Below are 27,997 nucleotides of genomic sequence, written 5' to 3'. Positions count from 1 at the left end.
TCTTCCTAGCAGCGCTCCAGTTAGGTCAGGGATCATCACCTTGCGGGTGGACCAAATCCAGTGCGCACCTGTTTTTGTAAATAAAGTTTTATTGGAAGACAGTCATGCCCATTTCTTTACAGTTTCCTGTGGCTGCTTTATCCCAGAAGGCCAGAGTTGAGCAGCCAGGACAGAGATAGGCTGATACAGAAAGCCTAAAATTGTGACTATCTGGCTCTTACAGAAAAAGTGTGTGGACACATGAAGTACATTATTCCCATTTTACAGATCAAGAAGGGAGGCATTTAGTTTGAGCAGCTCATATGCACCTAGCATGCACCTGAATGGCACAGGACTCCTGTCCCTGTACATTTCCCATTCCATCTCCTGCCTCCATACAAATTCAGCCTAGTGGGTCTTGCTAATTCTCCCAAGTGGGCCTGGCCTCTGCGTCTGACTCTCTCTTCCATCCAAGCCCTGGAGTAAGAGGGGAAAATAACTGATCTCCTAGGTGGAAAGGTGAGACTGTGAGGGAAGATGAGATGTAAGGAGATCCAGAAGCTTGTGGGCATTGGGATGGGGCTTCCAACGTCTAGCAGGCTGTGGACCCTTGGGTCTCCAGACAAGCTACCAGCTTAGCCCTTTCCATAGGGCTCTTGACCACAAAAGAACCAGCTGTAATGGTCAGTCGGGACCATACCTGATTCAAGGTGGAGAGACCTTGGGGTTGGTGTTTCCTGTCTCAGGCTTGGCTCAGCAGCTCCTTCTGGAGCCATAGGTTGGTCAGGCAGAGATAACTGTGCTGACACTAGAGAAGAACCGAGATCTTGCGTGGCTGCCCCCAGACTTGGGCTGGTGCTTCAGCTCAGAAGCAGTGCTCAGGGAGACTGCAGCCTAGGGAAGGAGAACTTTCTTAGGAGGCAGGGGGCTCTTGCTCCTTTGTAAAGGATGTCACCACTCCGGATCTCAGTTTCCTCATCTCTAAAGTGAGGATAATATCAGTCTTAAGGTATCATGTTACATCCTAATTGTGAAAGTTTTCTGGATAACCTTATCTATATAACTAAAGACAGTGAAGGGAGGCACTTCAAATCACACGCCCCTGGATGGCATTTCGGGGGTCTCCCTTTAATCTTGGCCCTGGAAGTCTGTCATAAAGGGGCCTGTGACCAGATGTAGATCTAGCAATGGTGAACAGCATGGATGCTGGAGCCGGACTGCTTAGGTTAGATCTTGGCTCCATCCCCTACTAGCTGTGTGACTTTAGGCGAGTGAACCTCTCAGGGCCCAGTGTTCTCATTAATAAATTGAGATGAGAGTGGGGTGCCTGGGTGGCTTAGTCGGTTAAGCGACTGCCTTTAGCTCAGGTCATGATCCCAGGGTCCAGGGGTTGAGTCCCGCATTGGGGCTCCCTGCTCAGTGCGGATGTGTGTGTGTGTGTCTGCTTCTTCCTCTGCCTGCTGCTCCTCCTGCTTGTGCTCTCAATCTCTCTGTCTGACAAATAAATAAATAAAATCTTTAAAAAAAATGAGATGAGAGTACCATCTACCTACTAGGCTTATTGTGGGGACTCAATGAGTTCATGCATATATAATGCCCAGCACAGTTTAGACCATAGAGCTATTAGCTTGTATTACTGAGATCTGTTTGGGTTCTGAGACTTCACGTCTGGCTGCTCGTTCGTGTGTCTGTAAATAGTGCTATAACCTGCTTTCATATGTGACCTCAGCTGGATTTGGAATGTGGGATAGTCCGCAGGGCAAATGATGTGCTTTCTCTAAACAAGACAAGGGCATAAAAAAAACAATGGAAAGGAGAATGTTATAAAATAAGAGATGTGAAAGACTTAGCAGTTAAATGCAACACGTGGCTTTTGTTGGGATCCTGAACTGATAGATGACTGTAAAAAAAGACACCTTTGAGACCACGGGGAGATCTGAATATGGATTGAGTGTCAGGTGATGTTAGTGAAGTGCTTATTTTGTTAGGTGGGATGAAACACGAAATTTACATAAGCCAAAAAGTCCTTATCGGTTAGAGATGCATAACGAAGTGTTGATAGGTGCAACGACATGAGGTCCGCTCTTTAGTTCAAAATATTACAGCCCAAATGAAACCACAAAAACCAGGGTCTGAGAGGAAACAACATCAACAAAATGATGGTAGTTGTTGAAGCTTCCTGACGAGTTTAGGGGAGAGCTCATTATACTGTGCTCTACTTTATGTATGTTTGGAAATTTCCATAATAATTTTTTTTTAATGTATGTAAGGAGGTGGTGATTAGAAGGTAGAAGGCTGGAAATGGATGCTTCAGAGGTGGTATCCATATTGGTGATGGCAAGGTCAAGTATATGAGTGTGGGAGTCAATGACTGTGATGGGGTGGCAGAGATTTCTGAGAATTGAGGCAGTGTTTGAGTCATGTTTTTAAAATTTTCCATATTTTATGAAGTTTTACAATTTGGGATCCTTGCTAATCCTGGAAAGACTGCCTCTCCTGCGATTAGCTATTTCCTAGAGATAACAAACGACACCCCCCACTTCCACCACAAGCATGCCTTTCATATGACAAACCAACTAATCCAGAGCCCTTACCCCTGACCACCTCCTTCAGCTCTCACACGCCAACCTAATATTTTCCCTATTCTAAATAATCCCAGAGTAAGGTACTGGACAACTAGAGGCCACCCTGTAAGACCAGAGCCTGCCAAAATTATTCAAACTATCTAATCCTAAACTTCTTCCAAATTCTCCCCCTGCCTCACCATTCCTCCCCATGGAAACCTCAACAGAGAAAGCTCTGGGCCCTGCTTTCTACTTGCTCCTCCTTCTTCCTGACTGAGCCCGGTACCTCCCCCATTGCCCCACATGGCATGGCATGTTCTCTCCTCTCGGTCAGTGTAAATAGTAAGTACTTCTTTCAGTGGCTAATTTTGACTAAGTATCTCATGTAAGTGGAAACATGCAGTATTTGTCTCTTTGTGAAGGGGAAATTTAACTTGGCATAACGTCCTCAAGTTTTGTCCATGTTAAAGCATGTGACAAGATCTCCTTTCTCTTTAAGGCTGAAAAATATTCCATTATATGTATGTACCATATTTAGTTTAATACATTCATTGGTTAATAGACATTGATTGTTTACACCTTTTGACTGTTGTGAATAATGCTGTGATGAGTATTGGTATACAAATTCTCTCTTTAAGACCCCACTTTCAAATCTTTTTATTTAAATTAACATATAATGTATTATTTGTTTCAGGGGTACAGGTCTTCAAATCTTTTATATGAACCCAGAAATGAATTGCTAGATGAAATGGCTTTTTTTTTTTTTTTTTTTGAGGAACCGCCATGTTGTTTCCCACAAAAGCTATACCATCTACATTCCCATCAACAGTGAGTGAGGGCTCCAATTCTTCTACATCCTCACCAACACTTGCTGTTTTCTGGGCATTTTGATAGCAGGCATCCTAATGGGTGTGAGATAGTATCTTATAGTTTTGATTTGTACTTTCCTAATGATTAGTGATATTGAGCATCTTTTCGTGTGTTTATTGGTCATTCATATATCTTCTTTGAAGAAATGTCTATTCAAGTGCTTTGTCCACGTTTTGATTTGGTTGTTGTTTTGTTATTGATATTAAACTGATAAGAACAGTGACTACACTTGACCTTAGCCAAAAGGCTGAGAAGCGATGTGTTTTGTTACTGAGTTTTAGGAGTTCTCAATAGACTCTGGATATTGATCTCTTATCAGATATGTGGTTTGCAAACATTTTCTCTCATTCTGTTGGTTACCTTTTTACTCTGTGGACATTGTCATTTGATGTTTTTTGAGAAGTTTTAAAATTTTCACCAAGTCCAATTTGTTTATTTTCTCTTGTCGCCTATGCCTTTGGTGTCATATCCAAAAACCATGGCCAAATCCAGCATCATGAAGCATCATGAAGCCCTATCACCATATGGCAACTATGCTTTCTTCTGGAGTTTTACATTTTTAGGTCTTACAATTATGTCTCTGATCCATTTTGAGTTAACTTTTTGTATACGGTGTTAGATAAGGGTCTAATTTCATTCTTTTGCATGTGGATATCTAGTTTGCCCAGCACCATTTGTTGAAAAGACTGTCTTGTCCTCATCGAATGGTCTTGGCACCCGTGCCAAAAATCATTTGACTATATATGTATGAGTTTACTTCTGGACTCTGTATTCTGTTCTATTCATCTGCCATTATGCTAGTACCATACTGACTTGGTAACTGTAGCTTTATAGTAAGTTTTGAAATCAGGATGTGTGAGTCCTTCCACTTTGTTCATCTTTTGCAAGATTGTTTTGGCTATTTAGGGTCTCTTGAGGTTCCCTATGAATTTTAGGATGGGGTTTTTCTATTTCTGTAAAAAAAAGGACATTGGGATTTTGTTAGGGATTGTATTTAATCTGTAGATTGCTTTAGATAGCACTGACATCTTAACAAGATGAAATCTTTCAATTCATGAACATGGAATGTGTTCCCATTTATTTATATCTTTTTAAATTTCTTTCAGCGTTTTATAGTTTTCATTATGTCTTTCACCTTTTTAGTTAATTCCTAAATACTTTGTTCTTTTTGTTGCTATTGTAAATGGAAGTATTTTCATAATGTCCTTTTCAGATTGTTTATTGTTAGTGCATAGCAACTGAAATTTATGTTTTGACTTTGTATCCTGCTACTGTGCTAAATTCGTTTACTAACTCTGACAGGTTTTTTTTTTTTTTTTTGGTGTGGAATCTTTAGGGTTTTTTTACATATAAGGTCATATCATCTATGAGCAGAGATAATTTTACTTCTTCCTTTCCAATTGGATGCTTTTTCTTTCCTTTCCTTGCCTAACTGAATTGTTCTGGATAGAACTTCTAGTACTATGTTAAAGATAGTGAGGGGCGCCTGGGTGGCTCAGTGGGTTAGGCCACTGCCTTTGGCTCAGGTCGTGATCTCAGGGTCCTGGGATCGAGTCCCGCATCAGGCTCTCTGCTCAGCAGGGAGCCTGCTTCCCTCTCTCTCTCTCTCTGCCTGCCTCTCCATCTACTTGTGATCTCTCTCTGTCAAATAAATAAATAAAATCTTTAAAAAAAAAGATAGTGAAAGCAGGCATTCATGTCTTTTTCTGGATCTTAGAGGAAAAGCTTTCAGTCTCTCACCATTGAGTATGATGTTTGCTGTGGGTTTTTCATATGGCTTTTTATTACATAGAGGCAGTTTACTTCTGTTCCTGGTTTGTCGAGTGTAGGAGTGCTGGCAACGCTGACTCCATCTTTGGCCTTCCATCTTGGTATAGGTGATGCTACTTGAGATAATGAGTAGCAAGCCCATTGGGCACACAGGTGGCACCACTTCAGATAACTACCCTGGGACCTCACCACCAAGCCCCTCGCTTTATAAGAGCTGTGGGTTGCAGTCAGGGCCTGGCAGAGAGTGGGTGGAGAATAAAAGCTTGGAACCACCTGGACTGGTCGTGGCAGCCAGCTCTCTGGAGGCCTGTCCATAGTTACTGGCAGGTAAGTGGTATGGAGCGGCTTGCTTTGTCTTTTGTTGTTAAAAGTGCCTTCTCAGTCTAGAGGATACATGACTGACTCTCTTCCACCTTCTAATAATTGAGTGTTTTTTTCACATAAGTGTGTTAAATCTTGTCAAATTTTGCTTTGGTTGAGATGATCATTGCCTTTTTTGCTTTATTTTGTGAACATGGTGTATTATGTTGATCTATTTTTGTATGTTGAGCTGTCCTTGCATTGCAGGAATAAATCCCATGCAGTCATGGTGTATAATCCTTTTAAATGTGGTGCTGAATTCGGTTTACCAGTACTTTGTTGAGGGCTTTTGCATCAGTGTTCATAAGGGATATTTGCTGAATTTTCCTTGTCGTATCTTTGTCTGGCTTTGGTATCGGGGTGAGGCTGACCCTCACAATGAGTTAGGAAGTGTTCTTCCTTCTCAATTTTTTGGCAAAGGTTTGAAAAAGATTGGTATTATCTCTTCTTTAAATATTTGGTAGGATTCACCATTGAAACTATCAACTCTGAAACTTTTCTTTGTGGGGAGATTCAATGTCCTTACTTGGTACTGGTCTACTCAACTTCCCCATTTCTTCATGAAAAAAACTTCTGTGGGGCCTTTTGGGCATGATAGGAATACTTAAAAGTAGTTTGTGTCTTAATTATTATTGGTTAAAATAGCAAGCTTAAATATCCCATGTCTTCTAAGCCTAGAACCTCAATTTACAAATACTATCTTACTAATAAACCCAGTACTTTTTAACATATAAAATATGAATTTTTTCTACTTGTTCTTTGATTAAGTTTCAATTAACTACAGACTTTACATTATTAAATCTTCCTTAATTATACCACACCAGTCCTGTACTTAATTGATCAAATTCCCTTAGACATTTCAAAGCACATTTTCAAATTTAATTTAGCTGATTCTTTTAAATGTACTATCCCCAAAATGTAGCCTTTCAAATCTAATAAGCAAAATCTTTCTACACCCTTAAGCAACTCTTGTAAATCTAATAAAACAGTCACATAAATGTAACAGATTCTCTGACATGTTTTAAACCTCTTAAACTGAAGTATGTAGGAAACTGTGCAATGAAACTTGTCATTACGGATGACCTGACCAGGACCAGAGTATCAATTGAGGGAGAATCTTTTGTTCACCCTGACATGACAAATGTGGTCTCCCAACCCAGGGGCACAGAACCAGCCTGTCAAGCCACTCCACGCTGCCGTGTTCTGGGTTGATCTCTGAGTGGTGTATTCTTACCAAGGTTGGGCTCAGAGTGATTTCCCAGATGATTCACCATGACTTTGTTTTGATTAGGTTGAGTCTCTGTGTGGATAATCAGACTTTCCAAACCTATGAGTGTTTGTGCGTGTGTGTGTTCTTTTTTAAAGATTTATTTATTTAGAGGTGCCTGGGTGGCTTAGTAAATGAAGCTCAGGTCATGATCCCAGGGTCCTGGGATAGAGCTCTACATCTGGCTCTCTGCTCAGCCGGATGTCTGCTTCTCCCTCTCCCTCTGCCCCTCCCCCGACTTGTGCTCTTTCTCTCTCTCAAATAAATAAATAAATAATAAATAAAGTCTTAAAAAAGATTTATTTATTTGAGAGAGAAAGGAGGGGCAGAGGGAGAGGGAAAGAGAATCTCAAGCAGACTCCATGCTGAGCTGGGAGCCCAGCATGGGACCTGATTCCACAACCCTGAGATCATGACCCAAGCTGAAACCAAGAGTCAGATGCTCAACCAACAGAGCCGCGTAGGCGCCCCTGTGGCTTTAAAAAGTTTTTAGTAGTAAATCTTCCATAATTTTTCATTGTTTGAGTAGAATGGATGAAATTCTGAATCCCCTGCCAGGATTCCCATTAATCTTTTAGCTGTTTGACTTGCAATGATGAAATTTTGACATTGACCAAAGCTTGAATATAGTAGACATGGTTTGGCTTTGTCAACATACTGTAAGCATCATTAAAAAGCTGTACGTGCCTTTTCTTTTCTTTTTTTTCCTTTTCTTTTCTTTCTTCTTCTTTTTTTTTTTTTTTAGTTGCCTCATATGGTTGTGCAGAGAACTACTGCTTTCTTTCTAATGTCATAATTGTCACAGTTTGCTCAGTGGGAGTGCTTTTAACCAGCTCCTTTATCCCTTAATTGCCCTGGATAATTTTGGAGGCAAACTTTCTGGCAACAAAGTGATGCTCCAAGGGCGCGTGGGTGGCTCAGTGGGTTAAATCCTCTGCCTTCGGCTTGGGTCATAATCCCAGGGTCCTGGGATTGAGCCCTGTGTCAGGCTCTTTACTCAGCAGGGAGCCTGCTTCCCTTCCTCTCTCTGCCTGCCTCTTTGCCTGCTTGTGATCTCCGTCTGTCAATTAAAATAAATAAAATCTTAAAAAAAAAAAAAGGGATGCTCCAGACCTATCTGAATTATCCTTGCTCCAAGATACAGAATCAGAAACTTTCCGAGGCTCTTTAGTTCTTGCTGGCAAATTGTATTTGAGACCAAAATCCAGGTGCTCTGGATACCTGTTCCACTACTCTATTCGTTTTTTGTTTTGTTTTGTTTGTTTTTTTAAAGATTTTATTCACTTATTTGAGAGAGAGAGAGAGAGAGAGAGAGAGCGAGCGAGCACAAGCTGGGGCACACACAAGCAGCACACAGAGGGAGAGGGAGAAGCAGACTCTCCATAAAGCAGGGAGCCAGATGCGGGACTCGATCTTATGACCCTGGGATCATGACTTGAGCCAAAGGCAGCCACTTAACCATCTGAGCCACCCAGGTGCCCCTCCACTACTCTATTTGATATTGGGGGTGGGTGGGCTACAGCACTGCAGACTACTTAAGAGACAGACCAAGAAAAAAATCATGGAATCATATTATTTTCAACTTAATGCCAACCTGAATACTTAAATACTGTTTTTTAAAAAACATTTTTTTATTTATTCAGTAGAGCAAGAAAGTGTACATTAGAGTGAGAGGGGGCAGCGGGAGAGGGAGAAGCAAGCTCCCCGCTGAACAAGGAGTCCTACACGGGGCTGGATGCTAGGACCAAGGGATCAGGACCAGAGTGGAAGGCAGACGCTCAACCGACTGAGCCACCCAGGAGCCCCTTAAATATTGTTTTAATATAAAATATTTTCTTTTCAGAGGTACCAGCTTCCCTTATTGCCACACTATAAACCCATGGCTTCACTGCTTCTTAAGTTCAGTTGCTCAGGGCCTATCACTGCTGCCCGATGCCCCATTCTGTTTCATAACTATGCAGCTTCTGTCCCTACACTACGTTGTTCAATCTCTCTTTAACTTCTTGGTTCAGATTTTAGAGAGAAAGGATCAGATTAGCTCAATCTTTTTTTTTTTTTTTTTTTTTTTTTGAAGTAGGCTCATATAGTGCTTGAACTCACAACCCTGAGATCAAGACCTGAGCTGAATTCAAGAGTTGGACACTTAACCAACTAACCACTTGGGTGTCCTAGCTCAGCCTATCTATTAATGGCAGATTATTTGTCCCTGGTCTCCTGTTGACCTACAGCCTTTGGGAAAGGTGCTTGCTTGTTCTGATTGGATTCACTGTTAGTTGGAAGAGGAGGGGTGCCATGGGCTTTCCACCTTGGAAGTAAGTGGCTGCCTCCTGGATAAAGGTACCTTTAGTATGCACTCTAGAAGTAGTAGTTCTCCTTGCCTTCATAATGAATTCCTCTCCATGATGCCATTTACTGGGTGGAGGGGGAATGGTTTATAATCTGACCAGGAAAGGGAAGGCTGCAAGGTCTGGACAGAGACCCGAGATAAAGTCCTCCATCTTTGAAAGGGACGTGAGTGACCATGGAGCCAATCGGTCTATTCCCCACTTTGAAGGAGGCCCACATCGCCACCATCTCCCTCTTTTAAATATTTACCTAAGCCCATATTCCCAAACCCTGCTGGAAGAGTTAGTGTTCTTTAGTGCAATGGTTCATCCCCTCACCATCTGGAAGGTTTTCTTCCATGTGCAGTTCTCAGCTTAGCCAGTGGAGCATGGGACATGGATGGTAGAAGGTGGCAAGGGAAATTGAGGAAGGCAGGGAGGCAGGTAAGGACTCAGCTTCACTCCCTTGCCAAATAAATACTGAGATGCTAATAATAGCTAATCTTTACTGTGCACTGTATTGTCAGAATCATCTCATTTAACTCCACAACCACTCTGTAAAGTTAATATTGCCATTTTCCCCATTTAATAAAGGGCAAGGAGATTGCACAAACTTGCCATATTTGCAGAGATACACCCATATTTATCTGGGTGGGGCTAGATGAGGTTCTACATCCTTCCGATTCTGATGTTCTAGATTCAAAATTCACCTATTATCTTCAACTCCTATTTTTTTCTATAGTGAATACACTGTATAAACATATGTCCATGAGAATGTAAATGGATATTAGACCCATAGTTTTCATATTTCTTTCATATTCTTGGATTCAACAAACATTTATTGAGAGCCTATGTTGTGCCAAACATCTTGTTTCATGCTGGGGACACATAAATGTGGCCACTGCCCTTGTGGGGTAAATGTATTGTCTGATTTCTTTAGATCCGAACTGATTTTAGAGCTAGAAAATTTGCTAGTTTGTGCTTTTTCCATATTACATATTTTAAAGAATAATTAAGTGAAACATAAATATTTTTAAAAAGATTTTATTGATTTATTAGAGTGCGAGAGAGAGCACACAAGCAGGGAAGAGAGGGAGAGGGACAGTGAAAAGCAGACTCCCCACTGAACATGGAGTCCGATGTGGGGCTTGATCCCAGGATCCCGGGATCATAATTTGAGCTGAAAGCAGACACTTAACCATCTGAGCTACCCAGGTGCCCCTAAATATCATTATGTGACACTTAGAAACCCCAAACCTGAACATTTAAATAAAAAGGAAAGATAATATAAAACTACAAAATTTCCATTTCCATTGATTTTTTTTTTTTTCATGTGGTAGAGAGAAACATGGATTCAGAATCAGGCAGCCTGGGTTCTGCCCAAACCTGGTTCTTCTGTTAATTGGGCAAGTCCATGAACCTCTTTGGGCCTCAGTTTCCCCATATATGTCATGAGGATAACAGCCAGTCTGTGTGTCTCAGAACATTGTGAGGATCATTGAGAAAATACTTGACAAGCTGAAAGTCCTAAAAAAGGAAGCAATTGTAATTACTCATAAAATGAAGTAACAGTATTGAATTATCCTGAGGTTTTGTGGTTTAAAATTTCTCCAGCTTGAGAGAGCGAGAGCTGAGATAATCTGAGTGAACACAAGAGAGAAGGAGCTGGCAGGTCTTGAGAGACCACTGTTTAACCCTGAGCTCCTCACTCATGCAACCAACCTTTGACTGTGTCCACCACCCCATAGAACCAGGCTAACTGAGCCCACAAGGAAGCCCCCAAACTTCATGTGGTTCAGTGATTCCACTGAAGCAACTTTTTCTATGGAACTGATCATGGAAGACAATACATAGAAGGCTTTCTTGCCTTTTCCCATCTAAAAGTGGTCTGAAAAAGGGAAGAAAAGCGCATATATTAAATTTTTGGAAACTAGTTGTTTCCTGGTGGAAATCGTAGGCTACAGTGTACTGGGGACGCGGACGAGGCCCTTCTTGAGGCATCCACCAGGTGGCGCCAGATCTCCAACACAGTCACACAATCCTCCAGAGGGTCGTAAAATGACCCTTGGAAGGCACGGAAAGAAACAAAATAAATTGGCCCTTGTTTATAGGTGGGGGAACGGAGATGGGTGTAAATAGACGCACTGACAGAAGCCCAGGTTCAAAGCCATGTAACAAGCCCTGAGCAGCAGGAAGGTTCACATAAATATTACAGCGCTGGGCGCCCAGGAAGGAAGGGGGAAGGAGTAGGTGGAGCTAGCCGGGGGCTCACTGAGGGCAGGCTGGACGCGTGGGACGAAGCAAGGTTGACAAAGTGGTGCTGAGTCTGTGTGATGAGGGCAGCGACTCCCTGGAGCAGCAAGGCCGGGCCCCTCCCTCCTCTGTAGTGGCAGGCCATGAGGCTCGCGGAGGAAAGATTTAGCCCCTACCTGAGAGGGGGTGTAGTGCGGGGGAACCGGAGGCCAGGGGGCGGGGTGGTGGTGGGGAATCTGAACTGGGGCTGGAAGGCCGGAAGGGGGTGGAACAGCCCCTCAGGAACAGCAAGGGCCCAGGTGCAGGGTGTGCTCCAGCAGGCTGTGTTTGGGGAACTGCTGAGAGGCCTGAGTGAGGAGGAGGAGTGCAGGGCGGGAAAGTAAGGTTTTCAGCCCTACAGAGGTTTATGAGAATTACCGATTCGTAGGATAAACCAGAAACTAAAGAGCCTGGTTACCTACAGGGTGGGTATGAACAGGGTAGTAAGATGAGGAGGGACGGGCCCTTCCCCGAGCACCTCTTTCGTGTGGCTGTGAGAACCATGGGAATGTTGTGCGAACCCTGTGCACATCCTAAATATACACGAATAATTAAACCCAACTAGGATGTTGGGGAACTCAGAGATGGAACAGAAACAGGAACAAACGAACCTAACTGCATGGCAGAACCACATGGACATGCGTGGAGGGGAAAAAAGAGCCCTAACTTTGGAAAACTGTATTTTTATTGAACTCTGTAATGCTAATGACAACAAGAAGGCAAATACTGTCATCTAGTCAAAACATGGGTTTCGGGCGCCTGAGTGGCTCAGTTGGTTAGGCCACTGCCTTCGGCTCAGGTCGTGATCCTGGAGTCCTGGGATGGAGCCCCATAACAGGCTTCCCCTGCTCTGCAGGGAGCCTGCTTCTGCCTCTCCCTCTGCTTCTTCCCCTGCTTGTGCTCTCTCTCTGTCAAATAAATAAATAAAATATTAAAAACAAACAAACTACAAACAACAACAACAACAACATGGGTTTCTCACGGGAGGTAGGTGAACCATTGGGCCATCCCTTCACGGATGTGCTAAAAGTGAACAAATAAACACACTGTAGATAATGAGAATGGGGTTAATCACTGTGGGGGGAGGGTTACAAAGGAGTTAAAATGAAGGCTGAAACAAACTGGTGATTAGAATCAGAAGTCTCAGAATCAATTCGTGTTCTTTTTTTTTTATATAGTATTTTTAAAAAGATTTTTATTTATTTGTCAGAGAGAGAGCAATCACAAGTAGGCAGAGAGACAGGCAGAGAGAGAGGGGGAAGCAGGCTCCCCGCCGAGGGAGCCTGAGATCATGACCTGAGCCAAAGGCAGAGGCTTAACCCACTGAGCCACCCAGGTGCCCCTCAATTCATGTTCTTGATAGATGTGGAGAGTGAGCTACAGAGCTATGTATGTATGTGTGTGTATGTGCGGGTTGGTAAAAATACAGAGGTGTCCCAGCTCTGTCCACCGAGAGAGCCTGGAAACCGAGACCCAGGAACAATGAACACCCAGGCGTCGTCTCTGAGCATCCTTCATAACAACATCAATAAAAGGAGTTATAGTTGACTCCAGGGCTGAGGCCGAGAAAATATAAGATGAACCTGGAATTTTTTTTTTAAGATTTATTAATTTATTTTAAGAGAGGAAAAAGAGTGCACAGTGGTGGGGGAGGGCAGGGGTAGAGGAAGAGGGAGAAAGAATCTTAAGCAGACTCCACACCCAGCGCAGAGCCCGATGCCGGACTGGATCCCAGGACCCTGGCATCAGGACCTGAGCTGAAGGCAGAATCTATTTTTCTTTTTTAAATATTTTATTTATTTGGCAGAGTGATAAAGCGAGAGAGGGAACACAGCAGGGGGAATGGGAGAGGGAGAAGCAAGCTTCCTGCTGAGCAAGATGTGCGATATGGGGTTTGATTCTAGAGCCTTGGGATCATGACCTGGGCGGAAGATAGATGCTTAACGACTGAGCCACCCAGGCGCCCCTACATTAGTCTTTCTTTGTAGCACTTCTCATATCCTGATTTTATACCACAAGCGTAAAATCTGGTTTTTGTTGATGGTGTGTCCCCTTTGTCACAGGGCAGGCTTGGGGTAGTATCTCTTGCTGGACCTGGATCCAGGCCCAGCTCTTGGATGGCCCTCAGCAACTCCTTTGTATTTTGTGCGTCTTGTGTGTATTTTGTGTGTACATCTTTGTGTGTGTGTGTGCGTATGTGTGCCATACCCCAGGCCACTCTTCCCTCCTCTACCTGGAGAACCACTATTTGTTCAGCTGTGAATGGCCGAGTCTCTGTCCCCACAGCAGACAGGCATCCAGCCGAAAGCAGGCTGCAGGACACCGAGCTGGGGCAGTCAAAGGCCTGGGCTCCTTAGCAGGTCATCAGGACCAGCCCTTTGGGCTGAGTAGGACTCCCCAGGGTGCTTGGCCTTATCCTGGAAGGAAAAAGGAACCTCTGGAAGGTGAGTGTGATCTTCCTGTTTTGGTGGGATGGGAGATACAAATTGTGACCTCTGAACAGTAAAAGTAATGTGACCTCCTTGTGTCCCTTAAGCAGACGAGGCATGACAATTCGGTAGCTTAAGACAGGAGGAGGAGGTAGCAGTTCTGTTGCGGGTCTGTTGTGGGTGATTCGAGAATGAAGACTCTGGTGTCCTCAGGCAGAGGCAGGCAGTGTCCCTGTCTCTCACTGCCCCTCCTGCCCAGCACAGCTGACGTTGCCAGAGTTCTGGGCGCCTGAAGACTACCTCCCTGATTCTGCCCAGCCTCGAAGTCACACAGGCCTTGTGGGTTTTCACCAGCTTGACAGGTCCCCTGGCTCCTGGGACCCTTGGGATTCCCTTCCCTGGGAGGATGTGAGGACTCGAAGAGCTGGCCTGCAACAGGGGGCCTGGCACGCGGCAGACTCCAGGGAAAAAGGAACTGTTGTCCTCGTTTGGAAAGCCTGCCTCACACCCCACACACGACTCCCACGTCACTTACCCCCTCTCCTCCTTGGGCAGCCAGCCCAGCATGCTCTCGCACAGCATCTCTCCCAAGACTGCTGGGTGCTGAACGCTGTCAGCAGATTTGGCAAATACAAATGTAGGACAGCCTGTGCCCTTGCATAGATGCCTGGGAAGTGAGTGTCCTCGCCAAGGCTGGGACGCTCAGGGGCGAGGGGCGGCTTCCATGCAGAGGTGAGAGAGCAGACTTGTTCCGCACCCGCCTTTCTCTGCCCTCTCCCTGCCCGCCTAGCCCCCCTCCCAGCACCACACTGCATGCAGAAGGCTCTGGGGCTCTCCACGTGGTGGGTGGCCTGTGGCCTGCTCCGGAAGTCTTGGTGCCAGCATTGAATTTTTGCACCAAGGAGCCTTCCAACACTGCCGTCCCACTGGTGACATCTTATCTTTCCAAAGAAAAATGATTACTTACAAATATATCCATCATCCACCTTTCAATTTTATTCTCTAGAGAGTTTAACTCCCCAAATGACCGGAACATCAATGGACACAGCGACCATCAGAAAGCCAACGAGAGGAACTGACCTCCTGGGGGGTTTTATCCTAGAATCAGGTACGAGTTGAGAGCTTTGCCCCGTAGAATCTTCATCTCCTCCAGCACCTTTTCTCCTGGCTTCTCCGTAGGTTGTGCTTGCTCTTTGATCTCTCTGTACATCAAACACCCGACAGGGATACATGAGGGCACTTGGTAGCAGCTCAGGTTGCCCACCCATGCCCGGAAGCTGGCTCAGGGTCGCGGGGATAGTGAAGCCTGGAGGACTTTTTTTTTTTTTTTTAAGATTTTATTTATTTATCAGAGAGAGAGAGAGAGTGCGCACATGCGTGACCACAAGCAGGGGGAGGGGCAGAAGGAGAGGGAGAAGCAGGCTTCCAGGTGAGCAGGGAGCCCGATGTAGGACTCGATCCCAGGACTCTGGGATCATGACCTGAGCCGAAGGCAGACGTTTAACCGATTAAGCCACCCAGGCACCCCTGGAAGACTTGTTTTATGTTTTTATATAGGATTGATATCACATATATCTATTTCAAACTATGTTTGATGATAATTTTGTTACTAGTGAAAACACTTGGCTGGTAAGTGATTCAGACCTGGCTTCTGATCTCTGCTCCATGAGCTTCTTAGTGTGGCCAAGTTCCCTAACTCAGGCTCTGCTTCCAGATGGACAGACAGTGGTAGTTCCCATCTGCCAGTGTTGTCAAGAAGGTGAAATAAGAAATCACTCACATGATGTCTTCTAAAGGTTCAGTCAGCATTCGTTGCTGCTTCATGTTTATGAATAAGGTAGGCCTGTAACATCTCTGACTCTGAGAGTGGCTCCAGAAGAGGGGGAATCAGAGGGCGGGTTCTGCACCTGGATCAGGTGGTGGCTGATGTGGAGCCCAGCCCTTTGCTGGGTGTGGCAAGGGGGTTTCCGGTAGAATAGTCCAAATATCTGGGAAGGAACTGAGGAGTGCATTTGGTTGGAAGGACAGATGTCTTAAGACTGTGAGGTCAGCTCTATGATCTGCCTAGATAGAATACAGTATAAACTCAAGTGTTTCTGGAACATTTTCTAAACAGGGTGAAATGTAAAGTTCTGGCAAATGCCTGGCAGTTTAGAAAAAGCAGAAATACCTGAAAATGAAGAATTAAAATGTTCCCTCAGGGTGCCTGGGTGGCTCAGTTGGGTAAGCGTCTGCCTTTGGCTCAGGTCATGATCTGGGAATTCTGGGATGGAGCCCCACGCCAGGCTCCCTGATCAGTGGAGAGCTTGCTTCTCCTGCTGTCCCTCACCTGCTCATGCTTTCTCTCTCTCTATCTCTCTCTCACTCTCAGATAAATATACAATTTAAAAAAAAGAGAAACCAATTTTTTGAGGGATAATGACGTGTTTGCTTAGCTCTCCGGCCCCTGAGGGAGAGGCGAAGGGAAGCGCTCACGTTTGCCAAACACCCAGTTCACATCAAGCAACTGGCTGGCCGTCCTTGCACTGGTGTCTCATTTACTCCTCACACTTGTGAGGCCTGTGAGGGAGACTTTATTTCCTGCATGGCGCACATGAAGACACCGTAACTCAGTTTACTGAGGTGTCAGGAACTTGGCTGGAGAGCTCACACGGCATAAATGGAGGAGCTGAGCCTTGGCCACGGGTCTCCTCCGGGTCCGGAGCCCGGGGTTCCTGATACTAGATGAGACTCATTCAGTTATCATTAACAAACAAACTCACCTCTGAAATTAGATGATAAGCAAATGGAAAAACTGGGTCCAGTTCTTAAACGTTTACCTGCCAACCACACTTGAGAGACCGTAATTGTGCATCAAATAGGATAGACACACCCCTCTCTCTTTTTTAAGCCTGAGGTATTTAGGTTCAGATGACAGACGTTACAATTCCTGTCCTTCATGGAGGACCAATTCTATCAGAAGGCTGCCTCTTCCTAAGGAAGGCATAAAGCATCCACTTACTTCTCCTTTTTGGGGTCCTTGTCGTCCAACATAGGGAATTCTGCTTCGATCATTTCCGGAGTCAACAGAACTTCTATGTTCTGTTCGCAGAGCTCACTGAAAAGGAAGAACATGCTTAGCTGGAAAGGGTTTTCCTTCCCCAAATAAAGTAGAGAAATATTGTGATCATTTAAGAATTATGCAATTCTTTTGGCTTTCAGTGTTAGTTCTACCCACTTTTGTTGAGTCTATGTTAAAAGAAGCATAAGGCTGATAAACTGCTTTGACCAACAATTGTAGGAATCATAACCAGAGAGTAAAAAGCAATTCTTAAAGTGGGGTTGTAGAATTAATATTCTCTACAAGTGCATGTGGTATATTTACCAATACTGACCATATCTTGGACTGTAAAGAAAGCCTGAATGATTTCAATCTTTTGAAATCATTCACAGTATGTTCTCTGGCCACCATGAAATTTAAATAGAAAGTGATATTGAAGAAGATCACTATTTTCTTCACTAAAAAAAATCCAAAAAACCTACAACTGCTTTAATATAATTTTAATATATTTAAATAATAGATTTCCAAATGAACTATTGGTAAAAGAAGAAATTAAAGGGCTTGAGGTGACTTTTGTCTTGTGGTCTGCTATCTGCTGGAATGGGGGTCAGCAAGCTTTTCAGTAAAGGGTCATACAGTCTCTTTTGTAACTACTCAGCTCTGCTTTTGTAGCATGAAAGGAACCAAAAGAAATAATACATGAATGGGTGTGGTTATGTTACAATAAAATTTTATTTACAAAAATAAATGGTAGGCCAGAGTCAGCCATGGTCCATAGTTTGCTGACCCCTGGCCTGATGGTTAAAGTGTGGTTGCTGCATGTGTGGGTTCTAGCTGGAGGAAAGTAGAGAGAGAGACCATGGAGGAGATACACTCACTCCTTCAATGGTCATGATCAGAAGTGGAATATCTCCCATCTCGCATTCCCTGGGCCAGGGCCTTGCCAAATGGGTGACTTTATTGCAAGGGAGGCTGGGAACTGTCACTACTACTTTCAACAACCCTATTATTTTAGAAAAAGAGAATGGATTTTTTGATAATGACTCAGTTAAGAGAAATGCTTCCAAGATCAATCAAGTCTTCAAAGTTTGGAATTAAAAGCAGGTGTACAGGGGTGCCTGGGTGGCTAGGTTGGTTGAGCATCTGTCTTTGGCTCAGGTTGTGATCCTAGGGTTCTGGGATTAAGCCTGCCTCTCCCTCTCCCTCTGCAGCTCCCCCTGCTTGTGCTCTCGCTATCTCTTTCTCTGTCAAACAAATAAAATCTTAAAAAAAAAAAAAAAAAAGGCAGGAACACCATTCAGCCATGATACCCTGAAGTGGCATAGCAAGGTTCCATTACGGAAAGTACCCTTGGAAGGCACAGATGCTGTTTCAGTACCCTGTGACTGAAGACTAATGATTGCTAAGCAGCCGCATGTTGGTGCTTTGTGGAATCAATTTCCTGTGAGTAGTTTCCTGTCTCTAAGGTGGGGATAACAGAAAGACCTCATCATGGGGAGTAAATGAGACTGCGGGCAAAGCCCTGTGCTGGAGTGCTTGGTAAATGTTCTGATTGCCATCAGCATTATCTCCTGCAACTCTGACAAGGAAATAGGTTCTACTATTATCATTTCAAAGATGGGGGAACTCGATCACGATGGTCCCCACATCAGTGCCAAGCGGAGGAGGGGTCAGCTAAGCTACGGCCTGCTGGGCACCACAGCCCTGCCAGACAGGACACGTTCCTCTGAACCTCACACAGACGTGTACCATCCGTCCTGGCTCCAGCATCCTCGCCAGTGTCCTCACCGATGTCCTTGCGCAGTGGTTCCAGTAGAAGGCGCTCCCACCTTCCCGGGTTTGGAGCTTCAAATACTCCGGTATTGCCAAGTGTCACTGCGCCTGGACAAGTCTTAGCCCCGGAGAGAAACCTCAGATATTTAGGATTTCACTAATTGATGATTTACATGGACAAATGCTGAAATCGGCACAGCAAAAGGAGATTCAAGGCTGTTGGACGCTCACCAGTAAAATGAAACATGAGCATCTTGGTTTGGGGTTTATAGTTTTTTATGCCTCTCCATATCCCACCCTCTTTCAAGGACTAACCCAACTGTACGTGACCATGAAGCCTTCCCAGCCCACTGAGCACCACCTCTGCTCTCCCCTCCCTTGAGCTCCCTCCGATCAGTGAATATGAGGCTGCAGAGACCATCTACTCCACACCACGAACTTAGCCTGCCATCCCCTAGTTAGGGCTCTGGCTGCGTGTGTTAGCCCTAACTCATTTGGGTTGCAGACCTGGGCACTGTGTGCTCTTTTGAAATCTCTCAAAGCACCTGGTGCATTTTGGTAGAACAGACTACATGAGAAAGCAAAGGTGAGAAAGTACCGTTCAGCGGTTTCCAGTCTATCTTCTTCTGGTAGGGCATCGAGAATGGCAGGGACATTTTTCGGAAGCATGACTAGGTTGAAGGAATCACAGCTGTGAAAGAACCACACAGGCAGGGGAGGATAAATGCTCACGTTCGCAGTCTTGGGATCTTTACACCATGTGCTAAAGTGCTTGTATTTTCCCACTGGGCAGGACATTCCCCTTCCATCCCTCACTCCTGAAAACCCAGTGTTTGCCTGTGGACAAAGGCAGGGGGTGTGAAGGACTGGTCAAACCCTAGAGGATGTGGCCAAGTAAGTCATTTTCTGGGGTTTAGGAACAGAACTTTCAAGCTGGTGGTGTCTAATATTATTTCTTGGGGGTACAGGGCAGTACTGGGACCGTTCACTTTTCTTAATAGTTTCCCCTCAACTTTACAGTCTTCCTTAGTTGTTCCATTCCATTTCAAACCTTCCTCCCCACCCCCTGATATATGATTTGGTATTATAGATTTAGAGCTTTCCATAAAATCCTGAGAATAGAGCACATTAAGATATTAAAATAGAGGGGCGCCTGGGTGGCTCAGTGGGTTAGGCCGCTGCCTTCGGCTCAGGTCATGATCTCAGAGTCCTGGGATCGAGCCCCGCATCGGGCTCTCTGCTTGGCGGGGAGCCTGCTTCCTCCTCTCTCTCTGACTGCCTCTCTGCCTGCTTGTGATCTCTCTGTCAAATAAATAAATAAAATCTTTAAAAAAAAAGATATTAAAATAGAAAAAATATTATTAGTTTAGAAATTGGCAGCAAACTTCTGTTTCAAGATGGTAGAACTTACATTTGCTTTTTTTGGTCTCAACTACTTAAAAACTTCTATTTTTTAAAATTTTATTTATTGGTTTTTAATTTTTTAGAGAGAGAGAGAGAGAGTGAGCATGAGCCGGGAGGGGCAGAGGGAGAGCAAGAGAGGGAATCTTAAGCAGTCTCCATGCTCAGCGCAGAGCTCCATCCCATGACCCTGACATCATGACTTGAGCAGAAATCAAGAGTCAGATGCTTGTCCAACTGAGCCACCCAGGTGCCCCCACTTATGACATTTTAAAGGAATAAAAAATTGAACACATGACAAAGAAGAAGAGGAGAAAAAACCTACATGGATAAGAGTTTTCAACAGTTTTCTGGACTAAATTTGGAAGCTGGGGAGAGTGTTGTCTCATGAAGAAGAGTACATAGTGACAGACAGTAGAACACATAGGAAGGAAATGGAGCTTCCCCCAGATCCTAGAAAGATTGTGAGTGGAGGCTAAGGCAGGAGGCAGATGCAGAAAACAAGGGGTTTTGGCTTGTGCACATATATCTTTGATGGGGCACCTGGGTGGCTGAGTCAGTTAGGCATTGGCCTTTGGCTCAGGTCATGATCCCAGGGTCCTGGGATCAAGTTCCACCTCCAGCTCCCTGCTCAGCAGAGAGTCCACTTGCCCCTGTTCCCTCTGCCCCCACCGCCCCCCCTCGGGCTGTCTCTTGCTTGCTCTCTCTCAAAAAAATAAAATCTTAAAGAAAAAGAAAGCATGTTATTGTTCTACCTATTATTTAAAAAAAAGATTATATCAATAACAGAAGGGAGGGAAACCCCCAAATTGAAAGCAAACTGAAGCAAATATTTCACATGAATTCCATAATCATGGTGGAAGGAAAGAAAGAAAGAGGAAGAGAAAAGGAGAAAGAAAGGAAAAAAGGAAAGAAGGAAAGAGGGAGGAAAGGAGGAAAGGGAGGGAGGGAGGAAGGAAAGAAAGAACAAGGAAAAAAAAAGCATTAATCCAAGAAACTTATAAATACTGTATTTGACTATATAGTCATAGTTTTGGTGGGATGTACAATAAACTTGGGGGAACCTGCAAACAAACCTGACCTCCATTTATCATGCTTGTTCATTAACATGGCTATAGGTGAGACAACTGTGAAACTATTTTGGACTTCTATGAAATTGATTAATGAGTAAATGCGTTAGGAGCCAGGGATCTCACAGTGGAAGAAGGGACATACAAACACAGAATGGAGGAAAGCAGGCAGTAGCTTTATGGATGCAGGCTAGAATTGTAAGCACCGGTGTGAATTTATCATTTCTGAAATGTGTGTATGTGTGCTTATGTGTGTGTGTGTCTATGTGTGTGTGTGTCTGGCTGGTCTGCTGGGGAAGCCAAGAAACAAGCCACCCAGTAGCAATGTGTCCACCTTGTATCCAGCTTTTGGTTTTCATACCGTTCTTCCTGAAAGGGAACCTGACAAAGCATGCGGGTCCTACCTGCAAAGCCCACTGCCGCTTTAGAGTGGGGTGGTCCGGGGCATTCCTGCCCAGCAGAGGTACTAAGAAGTGGAGAGCCCAGAGCACTCCCCAGAGAGCAGACTAGTCTGGGAAGAGAGCCTGGCCGCAGCCACGTCTTTTTCATGAGACCAAATTAATCCAAGTTTTAAAATCTGAGCCCGCGTTCCTCTTACTTTTGCGTGTGTGTTAATACGTTCTGAAATTGAAACGGTGGAGACGGTAGATGATGGTCGGACACTTTGTGTTGCTTTCCTTGGTTTTAATGCTTTTCTTGGCAAAGCAAAACTGATGGCCCTAAAATGGTTCTCAAAATTCTTCTGAACAACACTGTATGTTAATTAATTGAATTTACATAAAGGAAAATTTAAAAAATTCTCCTGGACATTTCACTAGTCTATAAAATCTGAAAGCCGGGGCGCTACTGGATTAGATGATGTCTTCGGCTGCTGCTGATTTGCAAGATTTTTATGAAAGTCCTAGAGAAACTCAAAAAGTTCTCACTGAATTTTTTAAAGAGCAAAAAAGCCAAGTGAGCTGTTTTGATTATTATGAATGCAAAAGTGACTTGGAATAAACAAATAGTAAATAACTCTATCGTGTGGTTTGACAGCAAACAGATATTCTCGGGGCAAAGGAAACATCTCATAAGTAATAGGTAATTTATTCAAGCCAGACTGCAAGGTTGAAGTATCATTAATGGATTTGTAGGAACTTAAGAAAGAATACCATTCTTATGTTATAACTGCTTTTAAAAATAAAAACAGGGTCTAGAAGCTTACATCCTGGGAATCTATGAGAAGGAAATGTAGAATCCTCTCGATTTTATCATCTGTTATGCAATTACGCTTTATCTTGAAATGAATTGGCCCAACAGAGCACTCAGGCACAGAAGTTGAAAGTAACAGCTCCTAGTTGGAGCGTTTTCTTTAATTCATGTACAATTCATGTTTAATTCATGGTTAATTGAAGCCCAAGGTAACTGCTGCTGACTGCTTTTTGAAAAGAACAGCCTCAGGAGATTTTTCCAAGGACATAGCTTGGGAAAAAAAGAGGACTTTTCCCCCTGTTGATTCTTGAGAGCTGTGCGTGCCAACAGCTGGTGGCCACTTTTGGCCATTTATCCATTTGTCATTTTGCTCTTTCAGTCTCCTGACCTTACCCCACAGCCAGCTCCGTCTGGTTTATGGGGCTGAAGCGTCCTCACCCCACTGCCTAAGCAGGCCGGGTGGCAGATTACCGCCATCTGGTGGCAGCAGAACCACAGCAATGCTTAGTGGCGGGGGTGGGGGTGGGGGCAGCTGTGGCTGTCCCAGCTTCGCAGACCAGAAAGGTGCTGTTCAAAGGGCTTCAGTGATAAGTGACTCGCCCAAGGACCCAGAGCGGGGGACGCCGCTCATGAGGAACAGAGGCAGTCTCCCAGGCCCTCCAACATGTTCATTCTCTCTACCGTGACACTATCTTCCCTGATTCTAGAGCTTTCGGATTTTAGGACTGTGCTCAAGTGAAGAACAAAGATGCCGAGCTTCTTCTAGGTGGCTCCAGGAGGGATGAAGCAGGGATGGAACCCACTGAAAGGGAACTCCTGTTTTCTGAGCTCCTGCCAGGTCTCAAACACCCCAGGAGGGGCGCTTTTTGCTTGTCTCTTGTTAAATCTCCAGGCGGAGGACAGTAGCTGAGAAGCAGTAAGGAAATAACCCAAAAGCGACGGCCCCAGGCAGGGCATAGGGAAGGGAGGCTGAATGTTGCTTAATTCAGGAGGAGCTTTTTTCTGACAATGAGGGAAGAAGTAAAATTCAGTGTTCTCAAGTCACAAACGTGCTTTCAGCGATGTCCCTCAAATTCCCTGGGGGTGGGGGTGAGGGATAGATGGGTAGTGTATATAGGGTCACACACGGGACACCCAGTGAGCTCTTTTATTCCTACTAAAATAAAAATGTCCATCACCTTGTTTTAATGGCCAAGAGGACTGGGAGAAGAGGCTGAGGAGTGGGGCTGATGTCCCATAGCTCCCGCAGGGCTGGGCACTCTGGGGAGAGAGGGGCTTGAGTTCCTGCCTCAGAGGATCCAGGAGATGCTGGTGGGAGTGGGGGTTCCTGCTGATCCTATAGGGGCAGAGCTCACGTTTCCTTGGGGTGCGCCTCATTTTGGATCAAAGGACCTGAAGGAAAGGTGACTGCCGATGGCCACTCTTTTGGATACGAGTCACCTCCACACACCAATAACCTGTTTAACTATGTTGGTAAGGACAACAGACCAAAGAAGCAAATTCAGAGGCTTGGGAGTGGGTTACTGACTGGCCAGAGTCCTAAAGAAAAGGCCTCAGACTCCTTGTTTGAGATCTGAGGGCTCTGAAGAGGAGCTAAATGAGCAAACTAGCAAAAATGTGTCTACTCTAGATTCCTTCTTTCTTTGCTCCACCAATATGCTCATTGGTCTGTTCTCTTTCTGCCCCTGAGCTCCGTCTGTGTATGATGGTAGCTGGGGCCTCCCAGGAACGGTAGGCTGAGGCGGAGAGAGAAGGAGCTCCCCTGAAGTTTTATATGGAGGGCGCAGAAGGCTAATTTTGGCAATTCAAGAACATTAAAAATTGACCATGACTATTTCAGTTGAATTATATGGATTGGTGGTCCACGTTTACTGAAACAGGGATGATCAGCCGCTTGTGACATTCATTCTTTTAAGAAGTAGATCTCAATGAAGAGAATTCAGAATGTGTGAGTCTGGGATGCATTATCGTGTTTCTCCACCTAGTGAACTTCCCTAAAACCCTAAAAGTAGAATTTGAGACCATATTGGCAGTTAACTTTGAGGATCACAGCCTCTGTAATCTGTGGTGCCAAGAGACCTCCAGGAGATGAACAGATGAGCTGTGGCTTACCTTTGGGCTGTCTCTGTCTTCGAGGTTTCAGGCAGGGAGGAGAGGGCCAGGGGCTGGAACTTCTTCCAATGCATTATCCCAGGAATAATGTCCTGTAGGAAAAGCCGGGCACAGGGTCCCACATGTAAGGGAACTGTTTGGTGCGGTCAAGTCTAGGAAGGACTTTTGTTTCATTCAATGGGCTTTTTGGCAGTCTTCAAAGCTGAGCTCCAAAATGTATACCTTCCTTAAGTTCAACTGTTCTTCTGAGGCTTAAAGACGACTTCCCTAGCAGAAGACATTAAGCAATGGGAACTAAAGTAGGGACGAAGGAGAGATTTTCCTCCCCCTGATTCATCAGGCACACAAAGAAATGGGGCCTGGTGATGGAAAACATATCGGGCCTTACAATCTGTTTTGTGAACGCGATGCTAGAGTGATATTCAAAGCGATGTTCGCTCATCAGATGGCATTCCTGGCAGGGCCCAGTGCCTGCAAATGCACAGACATGCAAGGGAGGGCGCTGTCAGGGGACCACCAGCTGGGCAGGGGGTGGGGGGCACCGCGAGACAGGAACTGGTGGGAAGTGAGTCTGGAAAGACAGGCAGGGCACAAAGGGCCTGTGGGCCAAGCTGATGAGTTTGGAGCCAGCTCCACGGGGCTGCGGGACCTACTGAGGGTTTTTAAACTGGAAAATGACGAGACCTGCTTTGTGTCAAGGGAGGGCTTTGGCGTCGGGGGGCACTGCACAGTGGGGTGAAGCAGGAGATTCGCCTGCTGTGGAGGGCAGACTGGGGGATCCGGTGATGGGTGGAAATGGGGAATGAAAGAGAGGGAGGGATCCCAGGGATGTGGGTCCCAGCACAAGAACATGTAGTTCAGAAAGGCGAGTGGGTAGCCAAGGAAGAGGAGGCGGAATGAGGTGTGGTCAGCAGAAGCAGGGCAGAGAGAATGACCTGTTAGGGACTTGGTGAGTTTGCAGGGCCTGAGGGCCACCCCTAAGAGAGGTCTCTGGCCGTTCAGGTCAGGCCAGTCATCTAAAGGGAGAAGGAATTCTCTGGAACCTCTCCCAGACAGTGCATTGGTCCCATCACCAGCTTGTCCATCCTGATGTTACGCTTGTTGGAGCCAAAGAAAGAGGAGATGAGACCGTGGGGTTTCACCTGGCACGTGACCATTTTTTTTTAACATGGTGGGAACAGGACTAAAATGAGTATCAGGCACAGCTTTCAAGGGCAAAAGAGAAGAAGAAGGTTGAAAGAAGGGCCATGTGCTGCCCGTACAGGGGATACGGACAGGACGAGAGCAGAGCCGAGGCTGGTGGTATGAAAGGGTACCATTCTTGTTCTGTGACTGTGGCTGCAGACCTTCCCCCCAACTCCAGCTGCGCCCACCCATGCTTGTCCGCCCGCCCCTCCCCACAGCCCAGGGCCAGCTCTGCCATTACCGTGTGATGGAGAAATTGCTTTTGGGTGAGAGGAATGCTGGAGCCCCTGTGGGACTCCCTGACGAACTTGTACTTGGGGTGAGGGCACAGATGGTAATCTATCAAGGTTTCTGCATAGGTCAGAGGGTGCTTCACAGCAAATAGTCCTGGGTTGGGATTCTGTAGGAGAGAGAGAGAGAAAAAAAAAATTCTCTTTTGTTTACAGGTTTCTAAGCCCAGCCAAGCCAGGCAGGCGACAGCAAATGTCGTCTGTGGCTCCCGCTAGCACTAACACTCTGGGTCCCTGTCAGCTTATCTGGGAAAGAGCTGCAACTGAAGAGAGCGTTTTTCAAACTGGACAGCAGTCACGGTCGTTCATAAATGTCACTCTCCTGCTTTAAGAGTCTCAGCACATGCCACGTGGATTTACGAAGTTCTCATGGGAACAAATACTGCTGAAGCGAGGGCTTAAAACTGCTTAAAGTTCTGTATTTATTTCTACATTTGATGAATTAGGGGACTTTATTAACTAAGCAAACTAGCTTTAAAAAGCAAAGAAGCTTCTGGTTTTGGAAAACAAAAATAGCTTCTTAAAAACTACAGACAAGACGAAGAAGAGGGTGACATTTGATGATCAGGAAATGTCAACATTTAATGTTGTTTGGGTAATGTTTTTAATTCAGGAAGGCTCCATTTGGATGCAGTATCTGGTTTTATGGGAGAGCCTGTTTTATCCTAATTTCCCAACAGAACTGATGGAGACCCAGAGTGACTACATCAAAATATGAAAATAGAGAGTCTTTTAATGTCCCTTCTGGGGTTAGTCCAGCAAACCCCACTCTTGTCCCACACAGACCCACTAAGTTGGCATTTTGTTCTTTTTGTTCATTTGTATGATTTTTTTAAAAAAGATTTTATTTATTTATTTGACAGACAGATCACAAGTAGGCAGAGAGGCAGGCAGAGAGAAAGGAAGGGAAGCAGGCTCCCCGCTGAGCAGAGAGCCCAATGTGGGGCTTGATCCCAGGACCCTGGGATCATGACCTGAGCCGAAGGCAGCGGCTTTAACCCACTGAGCCACCCAGGCGCCCCTCATTTGTATGATTTTTAAAGGCTTTTTAAAACAACAACAACAACAACAACAAAACTCCACATGGTTTATAGAAATCCCATCTCACTGCCAAGAGAAAAATGTCTCCCACAATGAAGAAAATGCAGCTAGACTTGGCAGGGGCACTATAACAATGGAGAAATGAGCAAAGCCCTTAGGGAGGACTTGCACTTGGTAGAAGAGTTACAGTCCACACACACACACACACACACACACACACACACACACACACACACACATACACACATATGTTTGACGGCAGCAGATTCTCTTGGGGTTCCTCAAAGCACTGTGTGTGGTGGGGACTGAGACAGAGGAGAATGTAAACATTGCATTCTACCCCTTGGAGCTCAAGGAAAGACCCTTTGCCCAGATCGGGGCTGGAGGGTGGGAAGGGAGCCAGGTGAAAGGTGGGGGCCCTAGGGGAACCAAGCAGGGGAGGTCTGAGAACATACAGGAAGGTGGGTGAGGAGGAAGGAGGGCAGGGAGGGTGTGGCGGGGGGGACGGAGGGGACATTTCCCATTCCAGTGTATTACAGAAGGAGAACCCAAGGACAGAAGACAGAGCAAGCCCTCCCCACCCTCCCTGGGAAGACCAGGTCCTCTACATAATTATAGCAGAGAGACGTCCAGAAGTAGAGCAAGGAGACCTTTGGCCTCCCCCAGCCAGGAAGTGGGGGAGACTGGCAGGACTGAAGAAGGGAAAAAGGAGCACAGCTCCACTTCCTGGGTAAGGGGAGTGACTGGAATGTAATGTATCTGATAATTGCTGACTCCCACTGCCAGGAGTCACACCCCCCCTTACCCCAAGATATGAAAGGCCAATCAGGAGCGTGCCTAGGAAGGGAACTGGGGCAGGAGCACCTGAGACTCCAGCTGGCCAGAGTCACTGTGAGACCAGGACACAGTGTGATGGGGGAGGGGCTGGCTGCACCCTAGTCGGGTGGTGATGGGGGTAAGAGGCACACCACCAGGGAGGGGGAGTGAGCTGTGTGGCTTGAAGGAGTGTCTCCTATGCGGAGGGTGTACAAGAGTGCTG

The 27,997-nt window shown here is 45.4% G+C and overlaps 1 protein-coding gene and 1 pseudogene across 3 annotated transcripts in view; both read right to left on the bottom strand.

Moving 5' to 3' along the window:
- Window positions 1-3,527: 3,527 nt before the first annotated feature.
- On the bottom strand, window positions 3,528-3,672 carry LOC125096489 (uncharacterized; annotated as a pseudogene).
- Window positions 3,673-14,833: 11,161 nt separating this feature from the next.
- The window catches only part of CFAP221 (cilia and flagella associated protein 221), an 81,543-nt gene continuing 68,379 nt past the window's right edge, over window positions 14,834-27,997 (bottom strand). For 2 of the 3 annotated variants that reach the window (XM_047722590.1, XM_047722591.1), the window contains exons 20-24: window positions 25,869-26,027; window positions 24,443-24,534; window positions 19,267-19,359; window positions 16,857-16,952; window positions 14,834-15,057 (exon numbers count right to left, since the gene is read on the bottom strand). In XM_047722590.1, the coding sequence (XP_047578546.1) occupies window positions 14,949-15,057; window positions 16,857-16,952; window positions 19,267-19,359; window positions 24,443-24,534; window positions 25,869-26,027 (549 nt within the window). In that variant the 3' untranslated portion in view covers window positions 14,834-14,948. The remainder of the gene's footprint in view (window positions 15,058-16,856; window positions 16,953-19,266; window positions 19,360-24,442; window positions 24,535-25,868; window positions 26,028-27,997) is intronic. The other variant, XM_047722592.1, reaches the window with a different exon arrangement.

This window comes from Lutra lutra, chromosome 3 (genome assembly GCF_902655055.1).
Source record: "Lutra lutra chromosome 3, mLutLut1.2, whole genome shotgun sequence".
NCBI classification, from domain to species: domain Eukaryota; kingdom Metazoa; phylum Chordata; class Mammalia; order Carnivora; family Mustelidae; genus Lutra; species Lutra lutra.
Note: the sequence above shows the minus strand (reverse complement) of the source record. Positions and strands in the feature narration are given on the sequence as shown.